At 38.4% G+C, this 26,582-nt stretch overlaps 1 protein-coding gene and 1 long non-coding RNA gene across 5 annotated transcripts in view; one reads left to right on the top strand and one right to left on the bottom strand.

Moving 5' to 3' along the window:
* Positions 1-25,561, bottom strand: part of OLFM3 (olfactomedin 3) — a 53,056-nt gene extending 27,495 nt beyond the window's left edge. The window contains exon 1 of the mRNA XM_053949942.1: positions 25,257-25,561. Within this exon, the coding sequence (XP_053805917.1) occupies positions 25,257-25,325 (69 nt within the window). The 5' untranslated portion in view covers positions 25,326-25,561. The remainder of the gene's footprint in view (positions 1-25,256) is intronic.
* Positions 25,562-25,755: 194 nt separating this feature from the next.
* LOC128791963 (uncharacterized) overlaps positions 25,756-26,582 on the top strand; it is a 155,633-nt gene continuing 154,806 nt past the window's right edge. For 3 of the 4 annotated variants that reach the window (XR_008432251.1, XR_008432250.1, XR_008432254.1), the window contains exon 1: positions 25,756-25,926. This is a non-coding gene — a long non-coding RNA (uncharacterized LOC128791963). Of the gene's footprint in view, positions 25,927-26,217; positions 26,302-26,582 lie in introns of those variants that run through there. The other variant, XR_008432253.1, reaches the window with a different exon arrangement.

The following is a 26,582-nucleotide window of genomic DNA, read 5'->3' on the forward strand; positions in this document are numbered from 1 at the left end:
GAGAATATACCACAAACATTACTGAAGTTATGACATATTGTTTTTCTTGCTGCCTTTTAAATTTCCTATTTATGTTTTACAGAACAGAAATGAAAGCTTTAAATAATATTTCACTTTAAGGGATTAAATTGCTCATTTCTATTAATCTTCCCCTTTACCCTATTTTTTTCTTTTTTTACTAAAATCATTTAAATTGGTGTGTAACCCTGAGGGGTTGAGTTAAATCCATCCTTATAAGGAATGGGTGCTCCCCTCAATAGGACTGCTGAGGACCAGAATGCTATTAGCAATTGCAGCTTCTCAGGGATGAGGAATTTGAGTGTCAAATTTGAAGGTCCAAAGCTCTGTTCCCAGCCCCCTGTGAGCAAAAAGAGAACTTTATTAAATTGGTGCTGTTGTCTGAAGGTAGTACTGTGGGAAATGCACTTCTGTAGTACATAGCAACGAATGCCAAATAGAAATATAAAAAAACCCCAAATATGTACCAGATCTTCTAAAGATCGGTGTTCTTATATCTCAGGCAGTAACAGTGGCTTGTATAAATAAATAAAAACTAAATAATGTGTGGTTTAATCTTGGCTACCATTTCCCTGAAATGATAAAATGCCAGTTTTCTAAATTTTGATTTGGATGATTGAGATTTCTGCATATAGGTGAGAAACAAGATTGTAAAAGCTACTCTGAACATGAAAAGTTTACAACTTTGTAAAACTCTGAGGAAGGAAAAAACGCTGCAGGAAGGAAGAGATGGGGAAATCTGAAAAAACTGAGACATATTTAGTGGCGATATATTAAGGATTACTGCCTCTTTGCTCCTACCTTGTCACTTGAATATACCAAAAGAAAGATGCCTAAAAGACAATTCAAAGCACCTTTTAAACTAAATTTAGTATTTATGCATGGGCACAGTGGCAGCCATGGTAGTGTGCCCATCCTCAGCCTGGTCATTCTGTCACCTTGGGCACACTGCCTGCTGTGTGAAGGTTGAGACTCTTCCTTGAGACTTAAAATCCTGAACAGATTAATACTCTTAGTTGCCTCTTCTTAGAGACAAATAAGGCTACTGTCATTCATACAGTTCATGATATTCCAGGATCTCAGGCTCAGCAAATGTATTGGAAAACCAGAGATCTCTACATTTCTTTGAAATAAGTGATTTGAATTCTGACTTCCCTTCCTCCATTTTACCCGGGGTTTGACTCAGATGTGATTGCCACACAACTCTGCAGACTTCCAGTATCAGCACAATGCTCAGAAAAATCCATATGGGCAGCAGTTAGCAACTATTAGGAGAGGTCATATTCTTTTGATTATAAGAAAGTGGTGTACATTGAAACCTCTTGTAAAACTAGCACAGAAACTTGTGAGCCAAAGTAAACACTGACATAAACGTAGGTATTTTTCAAACTTGTGGAAAATGAAAACTGGAGACAATCTAAACAACTATGTTCATAATATAAGTATGAAGCTTGCATGGTGGTACTTAAAGGTTAATAATTTCAACACCTGCAATTCTTCATCCTGTCATGTGTTATCCTTTATCCCCTTCTTGTGTCTCTAAAAGAGGGATTGAATCCTGTTCTCTGAGTTAGGAAGTTGTGGTCTTGGACTAATACTGGGTGGTTTTTCAGCTAGAGAGACAGGGTTGCAGCAGTTGAGGAGCTGGTGGGAATGGCTGGGCTTTGTGCCTTTGCAGTCGTACAGAGCAGTGTCTGATACTCCAGGCTGTGACAGTGGAAGGGAACAAAGCTGCTACAGCTCAGTAAGCAGTTCTGACACCAAACTGATCAATGACTTACCCCACGCAAAAATTTCACTTTTCATCTTCCAAATGAAGATGAAAATGTATTCTAAAAAATTCTTAACAATGCACATCAAGTCACATTACAGTCATTCTTTTACTGTTGCAGTTTATGATCAAAAGAAACAAGGTCATTCCCAATTTAGGACATGACTGGAATTTTGCAGTTTTGTGGGATTTAGTGAACTGACAACAGTGGAATTTAAATGATGAAGACTCAGGTGATACCCCATCAGAAGCCTTGTGTTTACTGACACTCTCCATAACCTATATTTTTAAATGTCTCTTCAGCACTTTAGGCTATTCTTTTATCATCTCCACCACTTAATCGCCGTGTGCAATCATAATCCTCTGTTTACAATATCAAAATTAAAACACCACTATTATCTCACAGGAGAAAAATATGAAATGTGTGAGGAGTAAGCATCAGTGAACAGCTCAGAAGCAAAGATTTCATTTACAGAGGAAAATGTTTTTGTCCACAAGAAGTTCAATGCAGGCATTCTTTTTAGATTTAATGGGGGGAAATTCACCAACTGAGAATCACAAAGTCAGTGAGTCTTTAAAGGATGGCTTAGCAATGTGCCTATGAGAATAAAATTCATGGGCAATGCTTGGTGAAGTTTTACATAAGCTTTTAGATCTAATTAATAAAAAAGGGCCAAGATTTTGATTAATGAAGGCATTTACATAACCTTCAAGATTTGATATTAATTTTACAGGGAGATTTAACTAACTTATTAGCAAATGGCAGAGAAATTTAATAAAACATTTCTACTAAATCTTGTAATTAGCTCCTGCAGCTTGGCTAGCAGTGCTACAGAAAGTAGAGCTATTTGTACAAGGGCAAAAAATAACTTTGAACACAAAACTTGTGCTGGAGCTCCTGAAAAATCCAAATCCAAAAATACAATTTTAAATTTTAAATTTTAAAAACATGCACAAACTCATATCAAGGACCACAAAAAAAGAACAGGAAATTTCAATCAAAGCCACTGTACAGTTCAGACTATAAAGTTCTTATCTGTATTTTATAGCCCTCTGTCCTGGCCAAGCAAAAATTCTGTTCTGAGCTTTTGTCTTGCATTAGTATATTCCTGGGCAAGATTCCCATCTCCCACTTCTAAAAAAGCACCAAAACATTAAACAATTACAGTAAAAGTTACTAACATGAAACTGAAAAAAAGCCTTAGCCAATTTGTCAAAGTGCTTGTGGTGTTAAGGCAATTAAATAGCAATAAAAAAAGCACTAAGGCTTATAATTGTTAGCTTTGAAGATTCATTTTTGATTTACAACTAGAATAAAATGATTTAAAATCTATATAAAAAGAGATGGTTTGACAGAAATAGGAAGATGCTGAAGATAAATTGTGGAACTCAAAAGTGGGAAACTGAAGACACTGTATTTCACACATAATTTTTTTATTGACTTTTTGCTTTTTGATGGAACAAATTATTGCTTATTTGTTTTCTTATGAATATAACAGAGTCAATCTGTCACAAATAAGGAGAAAAGTGATTCCAGATGGAATCTACTTCAGCCAGTGCTTTGGGAAAATATTTATCTTTGGGGCCAGATGGAATGCCATAGGGCTATTTGAAAGAATTAGTTTTATTAGGTTTTTTTTTTTTTAATGTAGCATATAATGAAGAAAAAAGAAGGTGAAAATACATTCTCTAGTATGAAAATATGGCTGCTGCAGGGAAACACCTCCTGTCTGTGTTCCTACATCTCTCTTGTGGTCAAGGAGAAGGCAGGCAGGCACATTAATGCAGGATTTTAGCAGGGGACCATCAGGAATAACAGGAAAGCTTCCTAATGAACAGGCAGTAACTCAAAATTTAAGGCACTGGCTTTTTCAGAAGAAATAAACCAAGAAACCAAGCATTAGTTTGTTGCAGCTTCTCATCTGCTTTGGACTGTTTAGGAAACAGACTTCTGCAGGTCTTATAGCTGATGCAAGGGATGACAACTTTAGCCTGAAGACTGTTAATAATACTTTCCTAAATTATCCCTGTTGGAAGATCTTTTTGTTTTACTACCACACACACGTTTTACAGACAATACAAATAATTTCCTGAAGGGCACTTCAACAAAATCCAACCTGATTTTATACCACATTTTCCTGGAGGGATTCAAGGGGAGTCTTAAAATAAAGTTTTAGCTCTGGAGTAACTTAATTACATGACAGCCACTCTGCAGACAGTTTGTGCTCATTATAGTCAAAACCAGTTTCTAAAGGCCGAGTGTGACTTGCATGATTTACACCAGAGCTCTATCACAACCCTCCTGGTTTGGATAGATTACCTTTGCTCACATTGTTAAGCTCTGCTCTGGACTGTGAGATTTTTGATGCACTGTTCACTGAACTCAGGATACAGAGAAGTTCATGAGTTAAAGAGAAACTCTGTAGATAAAGTTTGTGACATGCCCATTTTTCATCCATAGTATGAATTTAAAATATTCTAATGAATTTAAAATAATAAATTTATCATTGGGGATTTTGTTAAATTACTAATATAAAACAAAATGTTTCCTTTTATTCAGTTATTAATAGGTCAAAGACAAGTCCTTTGGTTGTAAATGACTTTTTGATCCTCAGAAACTTGTAAATCAAGTCATTTCACATAAATTCAATGGCTTATTAGTAAGAAGAATGGATATTTTTGGCTAAGCAACAAATTGTTTTTCAAAACATTTAGAATAAATACCAGTTTAGGCACTTTATTTCTTTTGAAAAATTGATAGAGACCTGAAATACATTTATTTTGTTTCTTGACAAGTTACTTATACCCACAGTCTATGGGAATGCTACAGAGCCTGGAAAGAAGGCTACAAAAACACACCTAAATGGAGACATTCAAGCAATCTTGTCTTATTCTGAATTCAACCCTCATGTTTTGCTGCTGGCAGTCTTTCATGTTTTTTTTATTGTTAAGTTACATGTCTGAGCTATACAGAAGTTGTTTGCAGCTCTTGTGTATTTTTGATTCTTCAGAACTCCTGGTTATGGTTTCTTAAGCCATATAAATTGCTGATTTTTTTTCCCTTAGCAAACCATTTTCTCTATCTGTTGGTTCAATAAATGATACAACTTCCTAAAAATTTTACCTGGCTCATATACATACATGAACCTGGAACACTCCCTTAATGTGTATTAGTTTTCTGTGCTACAGTTTGCTTTCTGGAGTTAGAACAATTGAGTTCAGATGAGATTCACAGATATGGATCTCTTTGCAGAAGAACTCTGGCTCCAGATTTTCCATCCTCCCTTGCAGGGTCAAAGACTCTCCAAGGAGCTGGAGCTTGAGGGTACCTGTATTAAGTCACTGAGGTATCAGACTGGAGACTTAGCTTTGCTAAATCTTTCTAGTGTGATAAGCCTTCCTAGTTTGGACTTTCCTCATTGTTCCTTGGGGGTATAATGAATGACCTATGAATCAATTTTGGACTGTGCACTACATGTAGACCAGCTAGGAAAACACAAATCAGTATCTCAATCAGTGTTCCTTGAAGACAGTAATTTCTGCTATGAATTCCCAGATGTATAGGAAATGTCCCTGCTATAAATCCCTTGATCTGAACAGCAGTCTCAGAGACAGAATATATTGAATTTGGAAATATTTCTTTCAAAATGTAACAAGATCAGGTAACACCAGAACATGAATGCAGAATGGAGGACATAAAAACCCTGGTTTACAAGGCAGATAAATTTCAGCTTTTACCCAGTAGCACTGTGCTCTAGAGATAAAGCTGGAAAGCCAAGGTTGTATAATGTATAATGCAAATTCCATCTAGATACAAATGTAATTTATTGTTTTTACTCTTTCTCTTTGTACTTTAGGTCTCAGAGGAATTAGTGTTTAATTCAGAAGATATTGTTCCTGCATTGCTGCAAGTTTACGTTGTCCTGGACTTGGTAAGAATACTAGAATCTAATTAAACTGGTAGAGGAATGAAGGTTGGGAGTCAGCAGGTGCAAGAGATTCACAGAAAAAAACGGGTAAAATCTCTTGCTTTGATTCAAAAGAGAGGTATCAGAAGTCAGATACATGAAGCAGGGAGCAAATGAAGTCTCTAGTGCAGCTTGCTTGGCAGTCAAAAGAATGTCATTATAATAGCTTTTTAGTGGAGTGGAAATATCCGATTTCCCCAAAGACCAATCTGGCTTAGCAGTGCAGACTTTCTGACTTCATATTCTTATGCTTACTTCACAAGATGCCTCATTTCTCCTTATGTAATGAATTGGAAACAACATTGTTTCAGAGCACAAAGTGCAAGTGCTGCTCCATTCAAGAATTCTCAAGGAACTTTACAAATAATAAAAAAGAGAAAACGGACCCTACAGTCTGCATGTGAAAAATTTCAAATTTTAAATATTAGATGCCTCTAGAGATGATAATCAAATATTATTTAACTATAAGACAATCTGAGGAAAATAGTGTGGCTGATATGACAATACATACCCTTTAAAAATACAATGGAAGCAGAAAGGGCTGACAGTTGGGAATACCAGTATCTTGGAAAAGAAAAGCACCCCTAAACAAGATGTGCTTTATCAGATGTTGAGGGACTGATTATATTTCCAAATTACTTAACACTGTTACTTATGCCAAAGGCATAAGAACTGCAACGCAGCTGTAACACAGTACACTGTTTAATGCATTCTGAATGTAACCATCAGGATGAAAGCCTTTCGGCATTCTACACAGACAGTTACATTGCTGCACAGTCACTCTTCGGTAATTGTGAAGAATCTAAGGCAATTCACAGTCTGTATTCATATTGTAATTTAAGCCTTCTGGGTTGGCAAACAGTTGTCTGCAATCTATTGTAAGAGAGGAAAAAAGAAAAAAAAAATACTTCATATGCTAATATAAGATTAAAGAAGAAAGCAGGGAAGAAGAATATAAATAAAAATAACAGATTAAACTGAACAAGATAATATTCTTTATTCCTTATTCTACGTGACCCTTTCTGAGGACTTTTCCTCAGTCTAGTATGATGCTCCTTCTGGGTAATACACTCACAGTCTGCCAAAAAAACGACTGCAGCTGAAAACTGAGCTTTTTCAAAGCGAGAGCAGGATGGAGTGTAAGAGTGAAGGCTGACAAAAATCAAGAAACAGGAGCTTTCTGATGTGTGTTAGGATGCTTTGGGATTCTCTAGCTGTCCTGCAGCAGCTGAGAAAGGATGTCTGAGCATGAAGAGCTCTCTGCATTATGTGATTCTGTCTTCCTGGAGGCATTTGTTGGCATCACAGGCTGCACTCAGCTCCGGGTTATGCTGCAATAAGCAGGGACTCCTGGCAACGCCAAGGCTGCAGTAGCAAGTGATTTATGACCATGTCAGTCCTTCTCCGGTGTTTTTACTGGATACATGTCAGAGAGTCCTGAAAGGCAAACCTGTAATCTTTAGGAAAATGCAGCAGAAATGCCAGCCCCTAGTACTGAGATACAAATTTAAGGGAAAAGGATTGGTGTGTTATAGTCTCTCATGAGTTCCTTATCAATAGTAAAGAAGAGGGCACATATCACTAAAAATCTTGTGTACAGTGGTGGTTTTTATTCCATACATGGAAGAATCACACTACCCCAGACTGATTTAGTTTTACTGAAGCACAAAGGAATGTAAATATGAATAAAAATTTTTGTGGCTCAGTGAAACATCTATTGTTCTAATCAACAACTGGAGAGAATTTTTGAAATTAATCGATTATTTAATCCCTGAAATTAGGAGAGAAAACCTCATATTTCACCTTATGGAACCTGATTGTTATTTCAGCACTTTTTTTTCCCTACTTATTACCCAGATTCATGGATATCCTATAGCTAAAGGAATACCTGCAAGAATCTGAACATGGCTTCTGTTGCTGCTCTTGAAGTAATATGCAAATTACCAGTTACTCTTTGAAAAGAGCACTTACGTTTGAGGAACCTGTACAGCAGCTTTTAAAAGAGTTTTATAAAATATAATACGAATTTATGAAACTGTGTCATATTTCCCATCAATTAGTACATTTCTCCTTGCAATGTTACATGATCAAGTATCATTGACTTCACAGATATCTGTGTTTTAGTGGGTTTCTGAAACAGGAGACTGAGGTAAACCTTTCCAGGCAAGTCTGTCCTGTGCTGTACTAAAAAGACCTTCCAGAGGACAGCAACACCCCCACTTTCTGAACCCAGACCTTGCACAGTGCTGAAGGAGGGAGGCTCAGGTTGTTTTAGTACAAGCAGCCTCCTTTTGGTTGAAATAGAAGGGCTCTAAGAAACTTTCCTAGGAAACCAGGGTCAAGCCCCTTCTTTGGAACACGTTTTTAAAAGTCACAATGTAAGTTACCATCTTTTGCAACTGAGACAACACTAACAAAGGAGTTAATGAACTGGAAGTGATATAAAGCCTAAAGGGGAACATAAGGAATGCCAGATATCTTTAGAATAACATTCTTGAACTACAGGCTGCATATAATTTGTGACATTTGATCAAACACTAACTTGATCAACTTTTAACTTGATCAAGTTTTCCTTTCTTTTCCATAACACAGTATTTAGATCTCCTCAATCACACCTGCATATTCCTTCAGCCAGCTCCATGCATAGTTACAAGTTAGGAGGAGTGAAAAGTCTGTAATGCTCAGATGATTAATTCACCGATTTTGAAGACTTTAGAGCAAATGGCCTGAAGTCTTAGTTTGAGACAAATGTGTTCATTTTACTTTTGAGAAAATGCTCTTATGACATCATCTGTCAGCATAAAGCACTCAAAGTTTGGTTGTATTTCCAGGATGATGCAGTGTTAGGAGTTTATCATGCAAGTATGCTAAATTGTTGTTTTGGAGGAATGGATTAAAGGCGTTTTGAAGCTTCTGTTTCTAGTTTCTTTTCTATGATTCTGTGAGTATTCTGATGAAGGTAGGGAGCACAAGATTTGTTTCTGGGTGAAGGGAGCGAACTGGGAAGGAGATAAATTTCTGAAGTGCCTAAGAGACTTTTTTGCTTTTCATTTGAGATTAGAGTGGGGTATAGGATCCCCCAAAATACCGTTAAAATGAGCAATGTTTTTAGAGGGCAGCAGAGTGACAGAAAATGAGCTCCTCTGAGCTGACAAGAAACTGAGGCTAATGTCAGTAACTATTGATTGGGCTCCGGTCCACTAAAAGCAGTCAAATAAAACAACAGAGGGATCTTAGCATAGGTAAGGTAGCTGTGACTCCTTAAATCAGTTTGGGATCTTTTTAAAGATACTGTTTCATTTAAATATTTTCTGTGTTTTTATGTGAGCTCAGACTACGAAGTGAGGAGAAGGCATAATGAAGGTTAATGGAGCTCTCAGGTTCACGCAACTCACATGAATTAGAAATAATTTACTAAGAGGATGCTCACCAAAATCAAATGTAAAAATACTTAATGCAGAGTTCATAACAGACTAAATATCACTTCCAGACAGCTGCAATGTAATTTTGCCAAAATGAGATAAAGTAAATGCCAAGTAAGTGTCAGAGTGAACAAAGGAAGGGTCCCTCCTGTGTCCCTTTACAAATACTTTTTCTTCCACATTATTCCTTTTGTAAATGGGGAAGGAATAAGAATAGAAAGAACAAGGAACATTAAAAAACAAAATGAGCTCTGGACCAGTCTTTACCTCCTCTCATTGGTACAGGAGTATATACTCCTGAAATCTCATAATCTGGAGTCAAAGAAAACAAATATCATTCTCTCTCTTATTTTGGTAAACACTTGGAAGCATTATGAACTCAGCATCATATTGTTAGATCAGCTGTGTGACTGCTGAGGAAGAACAAGTCCTGTTCTTTTGTTCTTCCCACAGAGAATTTCAGAATAGGGAGGAATACAAAAACAATTCTCTTCCCAAGATAATATGCCATTGTAAATGAGGCAGTGTGACAAGAATAGGAAATATTTTATTAATAGCAGTAATTAACATCTTTGGGATTAAAGGGGGAAACAGTTCTTTCTCTGTGCTGTTCATATAATAGTAAACCAATCTAATGATCATTGAGAATTGTATCCCAGGGCATAATTTGGAAGTAGATGACCTATATAGTTTCCAAAGGCTTTCTTTACAATTTTATAAACAGAGAAAGAATGTCTCACTTCATCTGGAAATGAGTTCTACCTCTACATGCTAGAAAAGCTTGAAGGTTTTGGAACACAATTTTCATTAAGGACAAGGGATCAACTTGTTTCACTTGGCACTTTCATCTTTTCAGGTTCACTCAGTAAAGACTAGACTAATAGTACAGTGAGGATTTCCTGATAGGCACGCTGTGGAAACTCCATGGAGGGGGAAGCTGCCCCAGCAGTGCAGTTAATCACCCTAAGGGCCACGGGAGCTTCTCAGAGGGACGCCACAAAACTGCTTCATAAGGGTTAATCTTAGGTTATCCAAGTTTGGGTTCTTTGGTCAACCAAACTTGAATTCAGAGAAAGTACTTAAGTCTGGAACAAGTCTGACTGAATTATTTTCTGTTTCATTTGTGTTTCAAATTTCTCCTTAATTTCTCTTTGATAATAATAATACTGATTTTAATTGAGACAGAGAATTTAACCTAAGAATGTCATATATTTTAATGTGGTCAGTCCAGCCTAGCAACAAAGAGGAATTCTAAAATCCTGTTACTTTCCATGTGATATGAATGTGTGTTCTTGTCACCAATATGAACCTACAGTTTAATTGCTAAAACCCTGCAGTGACGACAAGGGAGGTAGAACTGGAAGTGACCTCTATTGATTGTAACTGAATGCATTGGTGGTGAAATCTAGCCTGTGAGGTGCAGATTTGGTATAATTAAATTATAACTTGTGTACAAGGAAGTGTAGCACATTTATATGCTATTTCACAATGTAAGGAGAATATAAATGCACTTTATTTCTAGATTGAGTACAATAAATACCAAACACTAGGTAACAACATATTCTCTTACCATTACACAGAGTAAAGGTAATCATGTATTAATAATGTGAAGCAACTGTTATGTAGAGCTAAATCCCTAAATTCTTACTCTGTTAAACAGGATAAAGATTAAGAATTTTGTTCCATATTGCCTGTTTACCAAACCTAATTACTTGATTACAAGTGTGAATGGTAAATGACATTGTCTGTTACTGTGCCCAGAAAGAATGGAACCATTCTCTTTTTCACACTCTGCTATTGCACTGTTCTCAAATTAGTCCCTGGAAATTGAGCTAAAAAAAAAAAAAAAACAACCCAGAAGTGTGAGTTCAAACTACCACATCTGTATTTTGTAGACATCCAGTCCTGGTGTTAGCAAAAAATGAAACAGCGTCTGTGTGATAACTAATGGAAAAATGATGAGCAAATCCTTACTGAATATAAATGATGTTTAGTTCCATAAACATTTTTGTGTATGAAATCCCACTCTGAGTGTACTTTATGGTGGTTGCTAGTGATGACTCTAAGCATTAGATGTCACTGTATTATGCAAGTGTATCTGTCTTCTCAAAAATTATAGAGGCACACTGTGTCTTCTGATATGTAGGACTAACCCTGAAGTGACTGTCTTCAGTACAGTACCTAGTTTACACCACTAAGGATGTCACAATCTTTTCTCTGGAAATTGCTTTTGCTCATTGGTTCACCAGACAAATAGAATGAAGACTCTCAGGATTATCTTCTTCTCTTTCCAAACATAAAAAACAACTATTGTTTAGGGCAGAAAAAAAATCTTTATATGTGCCTGATCAACTCAGAGTAATCTGCAATAACTGATGTGTTTGCTGGAGTATGTTGGTTTATTTGAATATTAAGGTTTTACCAGAATGAAATATTTATGGAGCTTTATTTAGCTAATGATGAACAGGGAGTAAATAGCAGCATGACTTCCTTTGTTATAAAGGTTTCAAGGAGAGGAGAAAAGGCAGTTAAGAATTTCTCTACACAGAAAACAGACTTCTTTCCAGCACTGGAAGGGGTCCTCAGCCAGACTTCTTTGAGAACCTCCGGTGACAGAAATGATGCAAAAAATGTCTCTTGTTATTTCAGCTTAGGATTCCTTTAGTGAGGAGGAGGGAAGGAAGAAAATGGGGGCAAGGATATTAAATAATGGTGGACAGATTTTGTCTTATCTAACTTTTTAGTGCTGTGCTGATGTCAGGCCCAGGCACAGCCAGTAATTACTGGCTGGGGGATGGCAGGATCACTCTAGACTCAGTAACACCACAAAATTACAACTGGGAATTTTGTTAGGGCTGGATCTTCAACTGGTATAACTTGTTTGACTTCTGACAGTGCTCAGGGGCTGCAGCATCTCTCAATTAGAAACAGAGACCAGAGATAAGGCCATAAGTCAATCCTCAGCCTTTGCCACTGTTTCCCTGCTGCAGTGCAGGAAGCATTTCTAACTACACTGGTTCTTGTAAGAAACACTGGCCTAGGGCTCCTAACACATTTTAATTGTACCTCAGACTCCAACACATTCTCTTTTTAGCTATAGAATAAGAAAATCTGTTGTCTTGAGATTGTACTATACTAATCCCTCGTGAATCCCATAAAAACAGTCATGTTGTTTGCTCTGCCTACTCTTTTTCTTATAAAAGATTTCTTTTATTTCTTCTGCAGTAATGTATGATATCCTCAAAAGACAGAACTCTGGACAGAAACAGAGCAGGATGGCTTAACAGTTCCCAGAAACACAATACAAGATAGTACAGTTCAAAGCAAATTCATGCACTGGATCCATTCATAATTGCATATTCACAGCAGGCCTCCAGAACAGCAGCAGTGGAATGTGTTAGGCTCTATCCCACTCTTCTCAGAAATGCTGAGAGCCCAACTGTGTAGTTAAAAATAGTCTGCCCTGTATTCTCAGTAATAAGGCTAAGCAGATAATTTGATCTAAACAATTTAACAAAATTAGCTTTCTCTTTTACTAGAATCAGTCTACAAAGAGTGCTATTTTCAGCAACATTTCTATAAATAATTCCTACTGCACAGCTATTTTATGAATAATTCACAAATCTGAATGCTAAAATTTGAGCAACTTTGGATTAACAAGCCATAAATATATTGGTATTTCTTAAGTGAGTACACAAAATTTATTATCTTACACAAATGCAAGTACAAATTATAAATGAGTATTCAAAATTATAATATTCACCTAACATTCTGCTTCATCATTGATTTTGTTTGATAGGAAAGTAGTACAAACAATTTTTAACCTACACTTGTTTAAAAATTGGAATAGCTATTTGTGGAAGATTTCACTTCTATTTTCTTTCCTATCTACTGAGGACAGTGTGTTACAAAATACAAATATTGAATAATTTGCTTTTTCATCCTCATTTTATTCATAGGTGTCTTGCACTGACGTGCTTGTTCACAATAATCTTCTGTCCACATGATCTTTGATGGGCACAAGCCTGCAGATGCAGCCAAAGGTATGGGAACACTCTAAGTCACAACTCATGGATAGGCAGTGGGAGATACAGCCACAGGGCTTTCTTCAGGCACTCAGCAGTGTATTTTTTAATGAAATACATCCCAGTCCCAATCTATTTGGGTACTGTTAGGTTTATTTTTATTAACAGGTCAGTGCCTTTATGAAAGACAAAATAGTTTTCAGGTATTAGCAAGTTTTTTCAGATATTCCCATTTTCAGTGTTTCCAGGCTGTTCCCAGTAGAATTATTTCTTTTAACCTCACATTGTATCATCTGGATTTCTTGTTATCTTCCCTTTCTAAGCCTATTCTTTCCATTATTCAGAGTACCTAGTACATTTTTCACAATGTGTCCACTAGCTAGCTTATTACTTTCATCCTTCTTTTCATCACAAACTCTCAGTTTCACAGTCTGTTCATTTAAGATAGATTTTACATTTTATCCTGTAAGGCTCACATCTTGTGCATTTTTATAATGTTCCAAATGACACAATTCAAACCAAACAATTTTGGTGCCATGTGACAACAGAAGTTGTTGTCTCAAGGGACAACAGAGACAACACAGTGCAGGTGGTCATGCACATAGCTTTGAGTTGGATTTAGAGCTCTTTTTTCAGAGTCAGCACTGGCATAGCCCTCATCCACAGTGAGGCATTTAAGGGTTTGTTCTGAATTCCCCATTACCTCCAGTGCTATCTTTGGTCTTTCAGCCAGTTACTCTTCAAGGAAGTTGATCTCCAAGTAGAGTCTTCTAATGAACAGAAACCATGGCACTCACTTATACTGTGGAATCAGCCTTGTCACTTTGTCAGACAAGAATTTCCCAAGCATCAGTGTCTGTGGGTCTGAGCACACTGGTCCCAATGAAACCAGAAGTGCAGCGCCCTACTGACAGGAAATGGGGAACACATGCTCTGTTTGGTGTGAACAAGTCTCTAACAGGATGTGCCAATTTAAAAACGTTCTGAATTCAAAGGGTTCAGTGGAAAATGCAGAGACTCTGAAGTAATATGACTGATCTCCAAATGTGACTTGTCTGACTGGATATTATTTTTTCAAAAAATTAAAATAACCAAGTAGATTACGAAAAATGTTTCTTTACCTAATGTTTAAGTTGAAGGTGGTAGGTGTGCTAATTATTAGTTCTTCACTTTACAGTCAATACTTTGTTCAAACAGACTTGTGTTATAAAAGGCCTTTCCAAAACAATAAATATATAAAAAATGGCTCCTTTAGCTCTCTTAGCTTTTCTTTGCCCTCGCTGCCTCCACTTCCCACAGTGCCCAATGCCTGACATGAAGCATTGTAATTAAGCAGATACTAATTGGAGTGAGTGATCCAGAATTTGGATATATGCCCCTGGAAGGACAGCTGAAAGTCTTTCCAGTCCGATAAACAAGTTACTGGATCTGTCTGTTATGTACTTTTAAGTAAAATCAAACATATATGAGGCATGAACCACAATCATGTGAATTGTTGTAAGTCTGGGATATTTTTTCCTACGTAAACAGTACATTTGAGCTGACATGCTCTTATTTGTAGCTCAGAGGAATTAATTTCAATTATTATTAAAGAAAATTGAAAAAACAAAATTTGGGATATGAAATAATATAGAAGGAATCTGTCAAAACTTAGCAAAACTCTTAATCTCTCAAAGCCAAAAAGCATCAAAAAGATTCCTAGAAAAAGAATCCATCCTCTAAAGAAAACTGAATGGCAAACACAAATCCCTAGCTATTAGAGGGATCTCTAAGGGACGTGTCTGGTCAGAAAGCATTCCAAGATTGCAAACAAGAAGTATGTGGGTATTGAATAACAATCAGCATTTTGGAAAGAGAAGAAAGGAGAAGCCTGAGGACCTTGGTATTAAATTAGCTAATGATAGCAGATTTTTTGCAGAGGAAGCAGAAATACTAGAAAAGAAAAATATCCCATTTATTAGTTTCATAAAATCTGCCTCACTTTGGGAAACTAATGATGACATGATACAGTAAGTCATTAGAACTGTAAGAAACTTATGACAATGGATAAACAAAGAGTGATAATTCAACACAAAAATATTTGCCTAAAATAATAGTTTCTGAAGGTGGGGGCCCAGAGGGACTAGAAAGTGAAAAGGTAGCATTGGTCATTCTTAAGTATCAGAGGCTACTAAAACCAGAAAATCACAAAATACAAACAGCATATATCCAAGAATGCTAATGAGAATGGGAATGTGAGTGTTAGGTGATATCTAATTGCATGTCGTTTGGGAAAATTCTGAAGGAGAAAAGATGCAACCTTGTGTCTATTTAACAGAAGAATTGGGCAGTTAGGGCTTATCAGGCATATTTTTCAGTAAACAGCATCACTCTTACCATCCATTTAGAAAGTGATTTGGGGAATCACATGAGAAAAGATGAACTGTTGTCAGCGTCTGAACAAGGGTGATGTCCCTTGTACAGACATGGACCCACTGGCCTACTCAGTCTTAACCTTATTTAATTTCTGTGCTATTTTTAAATGGGATAGAACTATTAGTAACAGCAATTAATTTTATTCCTGAAACCACTGGTGAATGTAATATGAATGCCAATAGCAACTGGTAAAATTTTTCTTCTGTGTAAACAACAGTGGTGACCTTAACCTTTAGCGTAGCTTGCACACTTGACAAATCTAGAGCTGGACAAATTGGAATACTTCAACTACTGCCAGTCTTGCAGCATCTGTGAAAATCCCTTTTCCTTCATTTTCTCAAAAAATTAAAATTCGAGGCTGGTGGCTTCTTGTACAGCAGCCTTGTCAGAGACATCAGGGAAGTCTGATGTCATTCTGTCTTCTTTTGGTTTTGAAATGTCCAAAGGAAAAATGTTTCTTCACTTCTCATTTAGGCTGGAAGAAACTTAAACTGAGCCAACACAGTCCTTCTCCTTGTGTATCATATCCACCAGGATAATTTCATTGTCTAGTCTGACAAGTAGAGGAACAGATCTGCCTGTACATCCCTCCACACACAGATGATGTTGAAGGAGTTGGAAGAACAGATGGGTAGCATTTGTGGTCATCCTCATGTGCTGCTGTGTGAAGCACAGAGCGGGAGGAGGAAGAAGGGGAAAGCTAGCATTGACTGAAGTATAAATAAAGGTGTTTTGGGGACAAGAAACTACTTCTCTGCCTGCCCTAAAATGCCACAATCTAGTACCTGGTGGTGCTCACAAAATCAAGTTATTGCTTCATGAAATACTTTTAATGATGACTGAGTGTTTTAGCTAACACAGTTTTTCTTCTGAGTACTTGAGATGAGAAAGACCACCTTAGAGAGGGAGAACTTTGTCTCTAAAAAATATAAAACACCATGGTCTACATAAATTGGGCATTCTGAGAACACTGATTCAATAAATATTTTGCTTCCAAGTTTTTTTCAGATGCATGCTCCTTTTCAGTGACAGATAAGAGGGGAACTATATATATATGTATGTGTGTGTCTGTAGGCTAAACTTGTATTTTGCTGTTTTAAGGAAAGGACAGAACATTGCTGGTGTTGTGAGATCTCACACAACGGTAACAGCAACATCCACTCCAGACAAAGATAACAGCAAACATTTAAAGCAGAGCACCATATTTACGTGCAAGGTCAGTACCCAGAACTTTGGATACACTTATTTTACTCTATCACCACAGCGAGGATATTCACAGCAAATGTATGTGGCTTTATGAGAAAGCAAGTCCAGAGGGCAAAGATCAGCAAAAAAACCACCACAACACAGAAATCTGAGCTTCTTGAATTGTGCTTGAAAGACTGCTGATCACAGCAAGATATATGGAAAGGAAACAAGGTAGGAATATATATCTGTATCATCTGCTAATATGGAAGTATTTATTTTAGCAGTGTCTGCAAAACTAGTATAGCAGAAGGTCATTAAAATTATTTTTATAAACTTTCTCTTGAAAAAGATTAGAATGCAAATCAGCTATTTAACCTCGTATGAGCAACAGCTGACAGACTTTTTTTATGTCATGAGTGAACCTGTTACACCAAAGAACATGGGATTATGGAGTGCATATGTAACTTCAAGGGTTTTAAATGAAAGTTCAGTAGAAGGGTAAAGACACAGCCATTCCTACTATTTACTTGTCCTCCTACTTTAGAGGAACTTGTTTTATTCTTTGCATACAGTGGTTTCAGTGTATTTTTCAGGGCCAGGAGACTTCTGTAAGACTGAAAACTCTTAAGTTTTTGTATGACATAGTATGGAATATAGCTTCCAGTTTACTCATTTGCCTTTCCAGCTACATTTTTGCATATCTAATTTAACTGCACGTTACTGTATGTACATACTGTTGAGTTGTTGAATGGTAAAGTCCGTATTATTTTAATATCAACATATTAATCATGAAGAAAAGCAAGAGCACTCACAAAATTTTTGCTGGAAATTGGGGAGGTATCCAGAAGTCAGTAAATTCCTGCATGTTATGTTGCAGGCAGAGGCAGTAGTAGGATTAGCCTCCAGGTTGAAGAGTCAGAAGTGAACTTGAGGCTTTAAGAAGTCAGAAATGCAAGAGACCATCCTCTTTGCTTGTGGCTAAAGCTGATTCTCATGGGAGATTGTTAACATGTATGTTTTTAGTGTTTTGGTAATTGTATGTATTCAGAGACAGGATGGAAAACAGTCAGAGGCAATCTTTGTATTTTGTCTGCCTGACATCCATCTCTATATTCTTTATGCCCAGAAACACCTGTGATGACAGCAAACATTATTGATCTGAGATCTCATTATAAATACAAACCTGTCATACATGGTTTCAGGACTGGATCTACATTTTTTGTACCATCATCCACGCTGTGCACTGTTGATTACTCAGTACAATAGTTTGTTACAACTACACTGCCTTCTATGAATTTTCTTGGGAAAAACATCCTAATACCATATATTGAAAATAAACAGTGTTATTATAAGAAGGTAGAATAGTTTGAATAATCTGTAGAAGGTTATACAAAAAGAATATGAAAAAACTAGTTGTAGTAGGGACGCTGAGACTAAACAACCACATTTAATATGAGTAAGGAAGGACATGATAGGTTTGTGTTTATGAGATCTCAGATCAGTAATATTTGCTGTCATCACAAGTATTAATGTATTCTGAATGCTTCTAAATGAAGTTCATATTTATTTAGATCTGATTTTAAATCTGAAGTCCAAACTCAAATAGCATTTACAATTTCATACATGAAAAACTACTAATATGCTTAGTTGTCTCCTTGAAAGGGACACACAAGCACATTTTGAAGTATACTCCTCTAGCTGTGGTTCTAACAAAGGAAATCCATGAAAATCTCTATAAACTATCTTTTAATAATGTGCCCCAATAATTTAAGAATAATATTCACCATATTATGAATGGCACTTAAGAAGTGAGTTCATTCAGTTCTCACTCAGAATGCAGTTAGTTTTTTCCAGTTGTTCTGGTTGCCCCCTTATGGGTTACTTCACAGCTTGAGGGTGCAAACACTAAAACCATAGCTGTGAGGAGGGCTACTTTTTCTCAGAATTTGCTTAGGCTGTTGCTGTGCTGACTGATATATGCTTTTCAGTGAAACAAGTAAACAGAATCATTAAATCAGAGTCACAAGAATTTGTTTGGTTAGAAGGCAGTGCAGCAGACAGATGACTGTTCTTCAGGGGAATGCAGGATGAAAAACATCGCATTTGTGTTATCTGGGGCTGCTTTAGGTTAGTTACTTAAGTTATTTAAAAGTCTGAAAAAGGCTCAGAAGAGGTCAGAATATTAAAGTTTCTTTAATTCCTCCTGAGGAAAAGAATGTTTTAAATAAAGAGGACTGCATATTTTATGAGTAATTGCGTAAAATGTTTTTCTTTCTTGTGAAAAGACATAGCTGCAGAAGCAGCTGGGTAGGACTTTACAAAATGCCATATCCATAGGCCTGGTATTCAACCTACTTTTGGCTATAACTCAAATTCCAATTTAAGTTTGTTTAATGACTTATGGAAAATATACCTGGTTGCTTCTTTAGCTTTTTGAATGTGCAAACCTCTGTCATGAAGCTGAAGGCAGCATAGCATAGTATGAAAGGAAAGTCTTCTACCATGAACCTTTCAGTGTGTACATTATTGTGTACACTCCTGTATCCATTGGTACAGTTACTTCTCAATGCCAACTGCTTGTATCACCAATATTTCATGCTCTGTTTCCTTCCCCAGGCAGGCACACCTTTTGTGGTGTATTCAGTTAATTGGTATGAATCAGTCCTACTGTCAGAAAAAGTAGTTATTAGGAAATGATCTTTAGAAGCTGGCCAGTAAAGATGAAGACTAGAGATCATCTAGCTTTAGACACATGCCTAACTAGACAAACAGTACTAACATTTTAAATCTCATACATCATTTATTTCCCTATTTCTTAAAAAAACCTTTTAGTCCTATTCCAAACAGGATGGAATGGAGATAAAATAATCTATACAGGGGGCCTTGTTATTTTGCATTTTCGTGTCTCTTTAAGACAGAAATATGAATCTTTCAATTCCAAATAAAACCAAGTCTATACTTTAAAGCCCCTTAATGTCAGAAATTAAATCAAAGACAATAAAAATAGTAATGTTTTTGAAATAGTTTCAAGTGCTCCACAAAATAATGCTGCTGACAGTAGGTTAATTTTCTTTGAGTCACTAAGGAAAAAACTGGAAGCTGCAGTCCACCCTTACAGTAAAGTGTCACTGAATCTTGGAAGTAGTGCTGTGACATATGAGGTCATGTCCCAGATAAATTTCAAAGTACTTTGAAGAATAATATGTATTGCTACTGTGTTTCTGGTTTTGTACTGAGAGCACTAAAAACTCTGCTGGCTAGGTTCTTAGGTGGAATGATTAATGTGGATAGAACCATGTGCTTGGGTCACATATCTTGGTTTAAAAATGTGTGACTAATAGATCTGGTTTGGAATTCTGGGTAAATCCAAGAAGTCCTGAAATTCTGAAAGTAAGGTTACTATTTCACTCTTTCTGAATTCTCACTCATGAAAAGAATTCTGTACTCAAACCCAGGCACACAAAGTCCTTGCTTTCTCTAGGCTTGGTTCTAGACAAGAAACCTACTGCCTTGTGGAGCAAAGCAGTAGGATGGATTGCTGTTCTTGTTGAAGATGGTCCTTGAGAGGACTTGTCCCACACTCCTGCTGCAATGATTTACAGAATGCTTTTGAATTTTCCCTGGCTTTCAGTCGAGATTCACTAAAAATGCCTAAGTGATGCCCTGAACCATTTCTGTCATACTGCAGTTCTGAGAAAGGGGATTTCAGTGCCCAAAATAGACTGGGGCCTCTCTAAAGACTCTCTGTTCATTTCTTAATAGGTCCCTTATGAATTTCACATATTTGAACTTGCAATTTTAACACAATTGTGTTAAATCTGCAGCCAACTAGAAACACCATTTTTAGAGCTGATGTTGTTTTAATAGCTGCAATACTGCATTTCTTGTTCCTGATAGTTGCCTTCTCTGCTTCAGCTTTTTCCTCTTTGCAGACTTAGTGAATTGATTCTGTTTCACTGGCTCATGACTTGGCCAAACGTGGAAGAAAGGTGTAAGCCTGGTTACCTGAAGGCAATATGCCTCTACTGGAAAAATAATTGTTTCCAGTGAGGATATATCTGTCTGTGTATATGTATACATATACAACTATTTTTGAGATTTTGTAAAACATATATAATTGGTTTTGAGTGCATTCAAATGACTAAAAGTCATTATAGCCATAAGCAACAGAGGAATCGTTTTTTAACCAAAGGGAAAAAAAGAAAGATATCTTCCCATCAACAGTTTTAAAAAGCCCTTAAAGACCACGTGATATCTGATAGCAACAGGGGAGTTAGCACTCATGCAGATGTCACTCTTGTGTGTTTTTGCACGTTCTTTTCTTTTTCTTAATATTTGTTACTTAAAATGATGTAGTGCATACCTGTCTGGAATGACACCTGGAAGCGAGCCAAGGGCATATTGAGAGCAAGAGGATGTTCTTCAGTGGCTATCTAGTCAGGTTCCTCAGAAATGGGAGAGCAGACACCAAGTGAGACTTGACCACAGGCAGCAATTAATGATTTAGAGCATTCTTAAACTTTGGAGGTTAAATAAATATGAATGATTTTCATACTGACTAACTACTAATACTGTAGGAAAAAAAAGTAAATCAATTTCCAAGTAGGTAACAAGATTTAATTTAGCAGTGTATTGTACTCCTATGAGACATATTTTCAGTGAAATAGTTTATTGTGGTAACCCTTTGTTGTACATAGTATTTTTATAATTCTTGCAATAGGGATAAATTAATTTCAATTGCTAACGAGCACTAAAGCAGTTCACTTTTCCGACTGACGAGTTCTTGAAATCCAGGAAAAATAAAGATTTTAGTGGCTATTTGTACAGTCTGAATATGTGTGAAAATCATAGGTTTTTAAAATCTAGAAACACAGCCATTCCAAAGATGCGAAGTCTAAGCATTCTAAAACAGATGACTGATTTCAAACTAGCTTTTTAAATTTTTTTTAATGTTAATATTCCCAACCATCCTATTATGCCATGCAATGAATATGAATCACAGTTCCTTTCTGTAACTGTCCTTAATAATACTGTACTTAGTTTCTGTCTGGGATTGTACTTGGCAGACATTTTCTGAAATATTTTTTTGCAAAATTCAAACAATGGAAAATAAATAGATGTAGGATATAAAGCCAATATAAATTTAAAGGCGTAAAGGTCAGTAACTGCACTGAAACATGAAGATATATTTAGATTTATAAAATTAAACTTACAAAATGCCATCTAGACTTCAAAAAATGCTGAGCTTGATTTCTATGTGGAGCAGCTTTATCACACTACAAAATGCTTACTTGGTTATACCACTGTGATTATCAAGTGATGGTAAGCAAAGCAACCCTTATAAAAGAAGTCCACTTTTCATACTATGAAGGTCATTACAGAAAACTCCAGGTGGAGAAAAGCAGCACAGAGATGCCATCTAGCAGTAACTCTTAGAAATTTCCTAGTATCCTATGGATACTTCCTTCTTTCAAGACACTGCACTTATGAGTAGGAGAAAGGAAGATTTTTCTATCCAAATCCTTTCACTGTAGCTGGCTTTCTGCTGAATGTCTAGCCACCCTGTTGGAAATAAATCTTTAATGAAATATATTATCATGGATAATTAAAAAAAAATTCCTATGTAAATACAGAGAAAAAATAGAATAAAGTCAACAGATATTTAATAAGTATCTTAAATTGAAATTCAGTAATTAGCACTGTGTTAAAATTTATCATTAGTGAGCTGCCTTTCAGTTGTTAAAGAAGAATTTCTAAAGGTGATCAATATTTCATATCAAATGAAATCAAATGAAAGAATTCAAGAGCATGGACAATAAGTTACTATGGTTGAAATAAAATCTTAATGCTTCAGAGACTGGGAAATAAACAATATATAAATTTTTGTTACATATTTTACCATAAGATGGCGATACTTAGACACTTTACTATCAGTAAATAACTGAGTAAGTTGAGCACAACATCTCTGTCATAACAAGAGTGCCTGAAGACAGCAGTGTTGACTCAGTCATAGCCTGGTACTAAATTAAAGATTTTTCTTACTCCCCAAGGTATTATCTTAAAATAGTTGATCAATAAAATAAATTATTACCTGAAAATTATGTAGGACATGACTAGAAATGTATTGTGTGTACCAGAAATATCTGTTGTGATTCAACTCCATAAGCTAAGTAGCTTGTGAGTATCAAGGGCAGGTAAAAAGTTGTCTTTCTAGGCATGAGCAACTGCACAATTCTTTCTGGAAAAGAAAGAATTTACCAGTCCCTTGTTTCCTACAATTAGGTTCATATCATAGATTCGCTTCCCAAACTGCAGGGCAGAAAATTATTATTCTACTTCAATTTAGCATAAAGCAAGATAAATAATTAATCACTAGTTTCATTTCTGAAGTGTGTTCAGTTAGAACTTGTACTTTTCTGTTAGAAAAATACTGTTAAAGTTTTTCATACATAATTTTCCACAGAAATATGAAATACATTGTTCATAGTCAACAAAAATTACTGTTTGCCATGTGACACCTTTTTATGTTTAATGTGGTGTAGGATCCACCTGATCTCACTTTTTTTAATTTAAGAAAGCCCAATTACCTCTGATAAAAACCAGACTTCCAATTTTAATGTAATCTTAAGGACTTTTGAGCTTTTTTACTCCTGACCCTTGACAAAGTCAAAAGAGCCTGGAAAGAACATCTGAATCTCTGAAAATGTCACACAGAGTGATGAATAAAAGGCCATTTTCATGCCCTTTGCACAGCATGGCACAGCAAAAAGGGCTAGAAGCACAGTTCCCAAAGTTCATTTGTGCCATTTCATTCCAGTGCCTCATCCTGTTTTTCAGTGCTGGATAGTGACAGAGACAGAAAATGGAACATTTTTCCCCAGTGTTATTTTGGGGTCTGAACTAAAAAGAATTGTTCTGCCAGGTCTGTTTGCTTCATTAGTGGTTTTAGTCTTCTGTGGACATAGAAGGATATAAATTTGCTTTTCCTGCTTTTATGCAGTGTCTTTAGTAGATCTTGCTAAGTGTAACAGAAGACAGAAAAATAAAGAAAATGAGTGTGTGGAAACCTCTAGTTATAATGAGACCATGTGCTGCTGTTCATACAGATGTGAAACTCCCGTGTGTGCATTGCCTGATGAGTCTTCTTACAGGCACAGCAATACCTGACTTCCAAATAGCTCTTATTTAATAGAGCTGATATAACTAATTTCTCTGTTAATGTTATTAATCCTCTATCACCTCCTGTTTTTTTTTTTCAGTTGTCACTGTATCTTACTGATTGAAAAGCAGTCAGAATACTGCAGCTGTAAATCAGATTTCCACTGACTTGCTTTTTAGGTTCTGTTTTTGTTTTTAAAGAGGAGCATCCCTTCCATATTGTTGGACATTCAGTACATATTTGTATACATACAGATTGATATCTTTATTTTAAATGGAAAACCTGCCAGAAGAGCTGAGCATTACCTCACACCGTTAGCTGGTACCTAACTGGTATCATTAATATGACATTCACAGCCTTGCAATGTAAATTGTGGCAACACGGCACAGAGTGCTGCTGGTAATGGACTGCAATACTATAACGTTTTCTCTTTTTACCTTTTTATAATGCTCGCAATTACAAGACTGTATGCCACAAAAAAAAACCCCGATGAATGAGATAAGTTCTACATCTATAAAATACAGCACTACAGACATCTGCAGACCTGGTGGCTTTCAGTCATTACTGCTTGTAAGTGGTAGGGTGCGACTTAATATGAAATCTCCTTCACCAGCCAGGCTGCACGGCTAAAACCTATTGTTTACTTTTAACATTATTTCAATTTCAGCTGCGATCTCTTGGTGATTCGAACACGTTTGTAAATAACAGAACTGCAGCAGCCCGGAGCGTGGCTACAGTACTAAATTCAGTGTCTTCACGTGACGCCTCCAGTTTCACTCTAAACAAATTTATTTCCAGTCGGAGGCTGCCGATCCCTGCTTCCAGCGCCTCGCCGCTTCCCCAGAACTGATGCAGCGCTATAAATGCCTCCTTGCCTGGAGCGGGATGGATTGCCGCTGGTTTGCGCTGGACAGCGGCCGGCCTTGGACAGCTACCGGGCACGGCAGCCCCGTCCCTCGGCGGCGGGCACAGCTCAGCTCCCGGGAGCGAGGGCTGCTGCCGGGGCCGCGGGCAGCTGCGGGCTGCGGGGCGCCCGCCCTGCACGCCCGGGCCCAGGGCCCCGCTGCACGGCGCCCGCACCCCGCTGACGGCGGGCACCGCGCCCCCCGCCCGGGCTGACGCGGGGCCAGCCGCTCCCGACACGAGCTCTCCTCTCCCTCCTGGCCGCTCGGACAGCCAAGGACACGCACCCGCCTCTCCCCGGAGCCATCCGGCGCATCGCCCGCTACCGCATACGCCGTGTGCGGGCAGGCTCCGCCGCTGCGAACTTGCCGCCCGGCCGGCTCCTACCTTGGAGGGATCGAGGCCGGCCAGCAAGGACAGCAGCAGGAGGTTGAGGATGCTGGCGGGCGCCCGCATCCTGATCCCGAGGCTGCCTCTCCGCGCCGCTCCTCTCGGTCATTCACTCCGCTCCCGCCGCAGCGACCGCGCCGGCAGCCGCGCTCTCTGCCCGCCCGCCGCAGCCCGAGTGGAGGCGGCAGCGGCAGCCGCCCGGGGGACGCTCATTCCGTGGGCAGCCTCGGCGCGGGGAGGGCGGGCGAGGACGGCGCTGCCCGAGCTGGCGGAGCGGCTCCACGGCCCCGTCCCACCCCGCCCCTCCCCTCCCCCCGGCCAGCCCACCACAAAAGTTTGGGCCCGGGAGACGGCGGAGCCAGCGCGGCTGGACGGGCGCGGGCGGCGGATGTGACATCAGCGCCGGCGGGAGGGCGCGCGGGCGGTGCGGGGGCTCGGGGCAGCGGCCGCGGTGAGGGGAGGCGTGGCCGCGCCGCTGGGGGGCGCGGTGCCCCCGTGAGGGCGGCCCCGCCCGCCCCGCTCCCGGCCGCGGGGCAGCGCCGATCCGCACCCGCCTGCGGTTTATCGCCCCCGGCAGTGGCCGGCAGGGGCCCGCTCCTCCGTGGAGCGCAGCTGTAGGCGGGGAGGAGCCGCTGTCCCGAAAGGAGCGCCTGGCACCATGGCAAGGGTGGGTTGATGTGGGGAGCTGCGGGAAGAGGCTTTTCCTCAGGGGAGTCCCTTTCGCATCTCCGTCTAGAAGTTAAGTTAGGGCTTGACTGAGCTCTGGTGAGGGTAAAGCCACTTATGCTTTCCAGCTGGTCCAGGGGCAACAAAGGACCGTCGTGTCTCCTTGGCTTGGCCTGTGAGCTAAGGTGGGAAATCCTGTGCAGGTGCAGGCAGGTGGAGGTCATTTGCTGAGAGGAAACCTTGAAAACTTGCTCAAGGGCAAGCGGGAGTTTCCTTTTCCCTACATCAGCCAGCATCTTTGCAGTCAAGACAGCGCTGCTTTGCCAGCCGGGGCTCTGCCTTGGCTGCTCTCCGCCTGTGCCGGTCACTTTCACAGGTCAGTTTCACAGCGCAGGCAGCGATGGGGCTTGGCTCCCTCAGGCACGTGCGTTCAGCACAGCTGAGCATGGCCCAAGTGTAAATAACAGCACTATCCTGTTAACATGGGTGAAGCATCTTAATGGTTCAATTATTTTACCTTAGAGGACTCAGACTCAAGACCTATGGTCAGGGTAATCTTATTTATGACACAGTCAAGATTATTATAAATGTGGTTTTCAGCTTTTTGTGGTAAAAATCTATTTTAGCTGTACAGTTGACAATTTTTTGGTCTTGACT

The sequence above is a fragment of the Vidua chalybeata genome, chromosome 9 (genome assembly GCF_026979565.1).
Source record: "Vidua chalybeata isolate OUT-0048 chromosome 9, bVidCha1 merged haplotype, whole genome shotgun sequence".
In the NCBI taxonomy this organism is placed as follows: domain Eukaryota; kingdom Metazoa; phylum Chordata; class Aves; order Passeriformes; family Viduidae; genus Vidua; species Vidua chalybeata.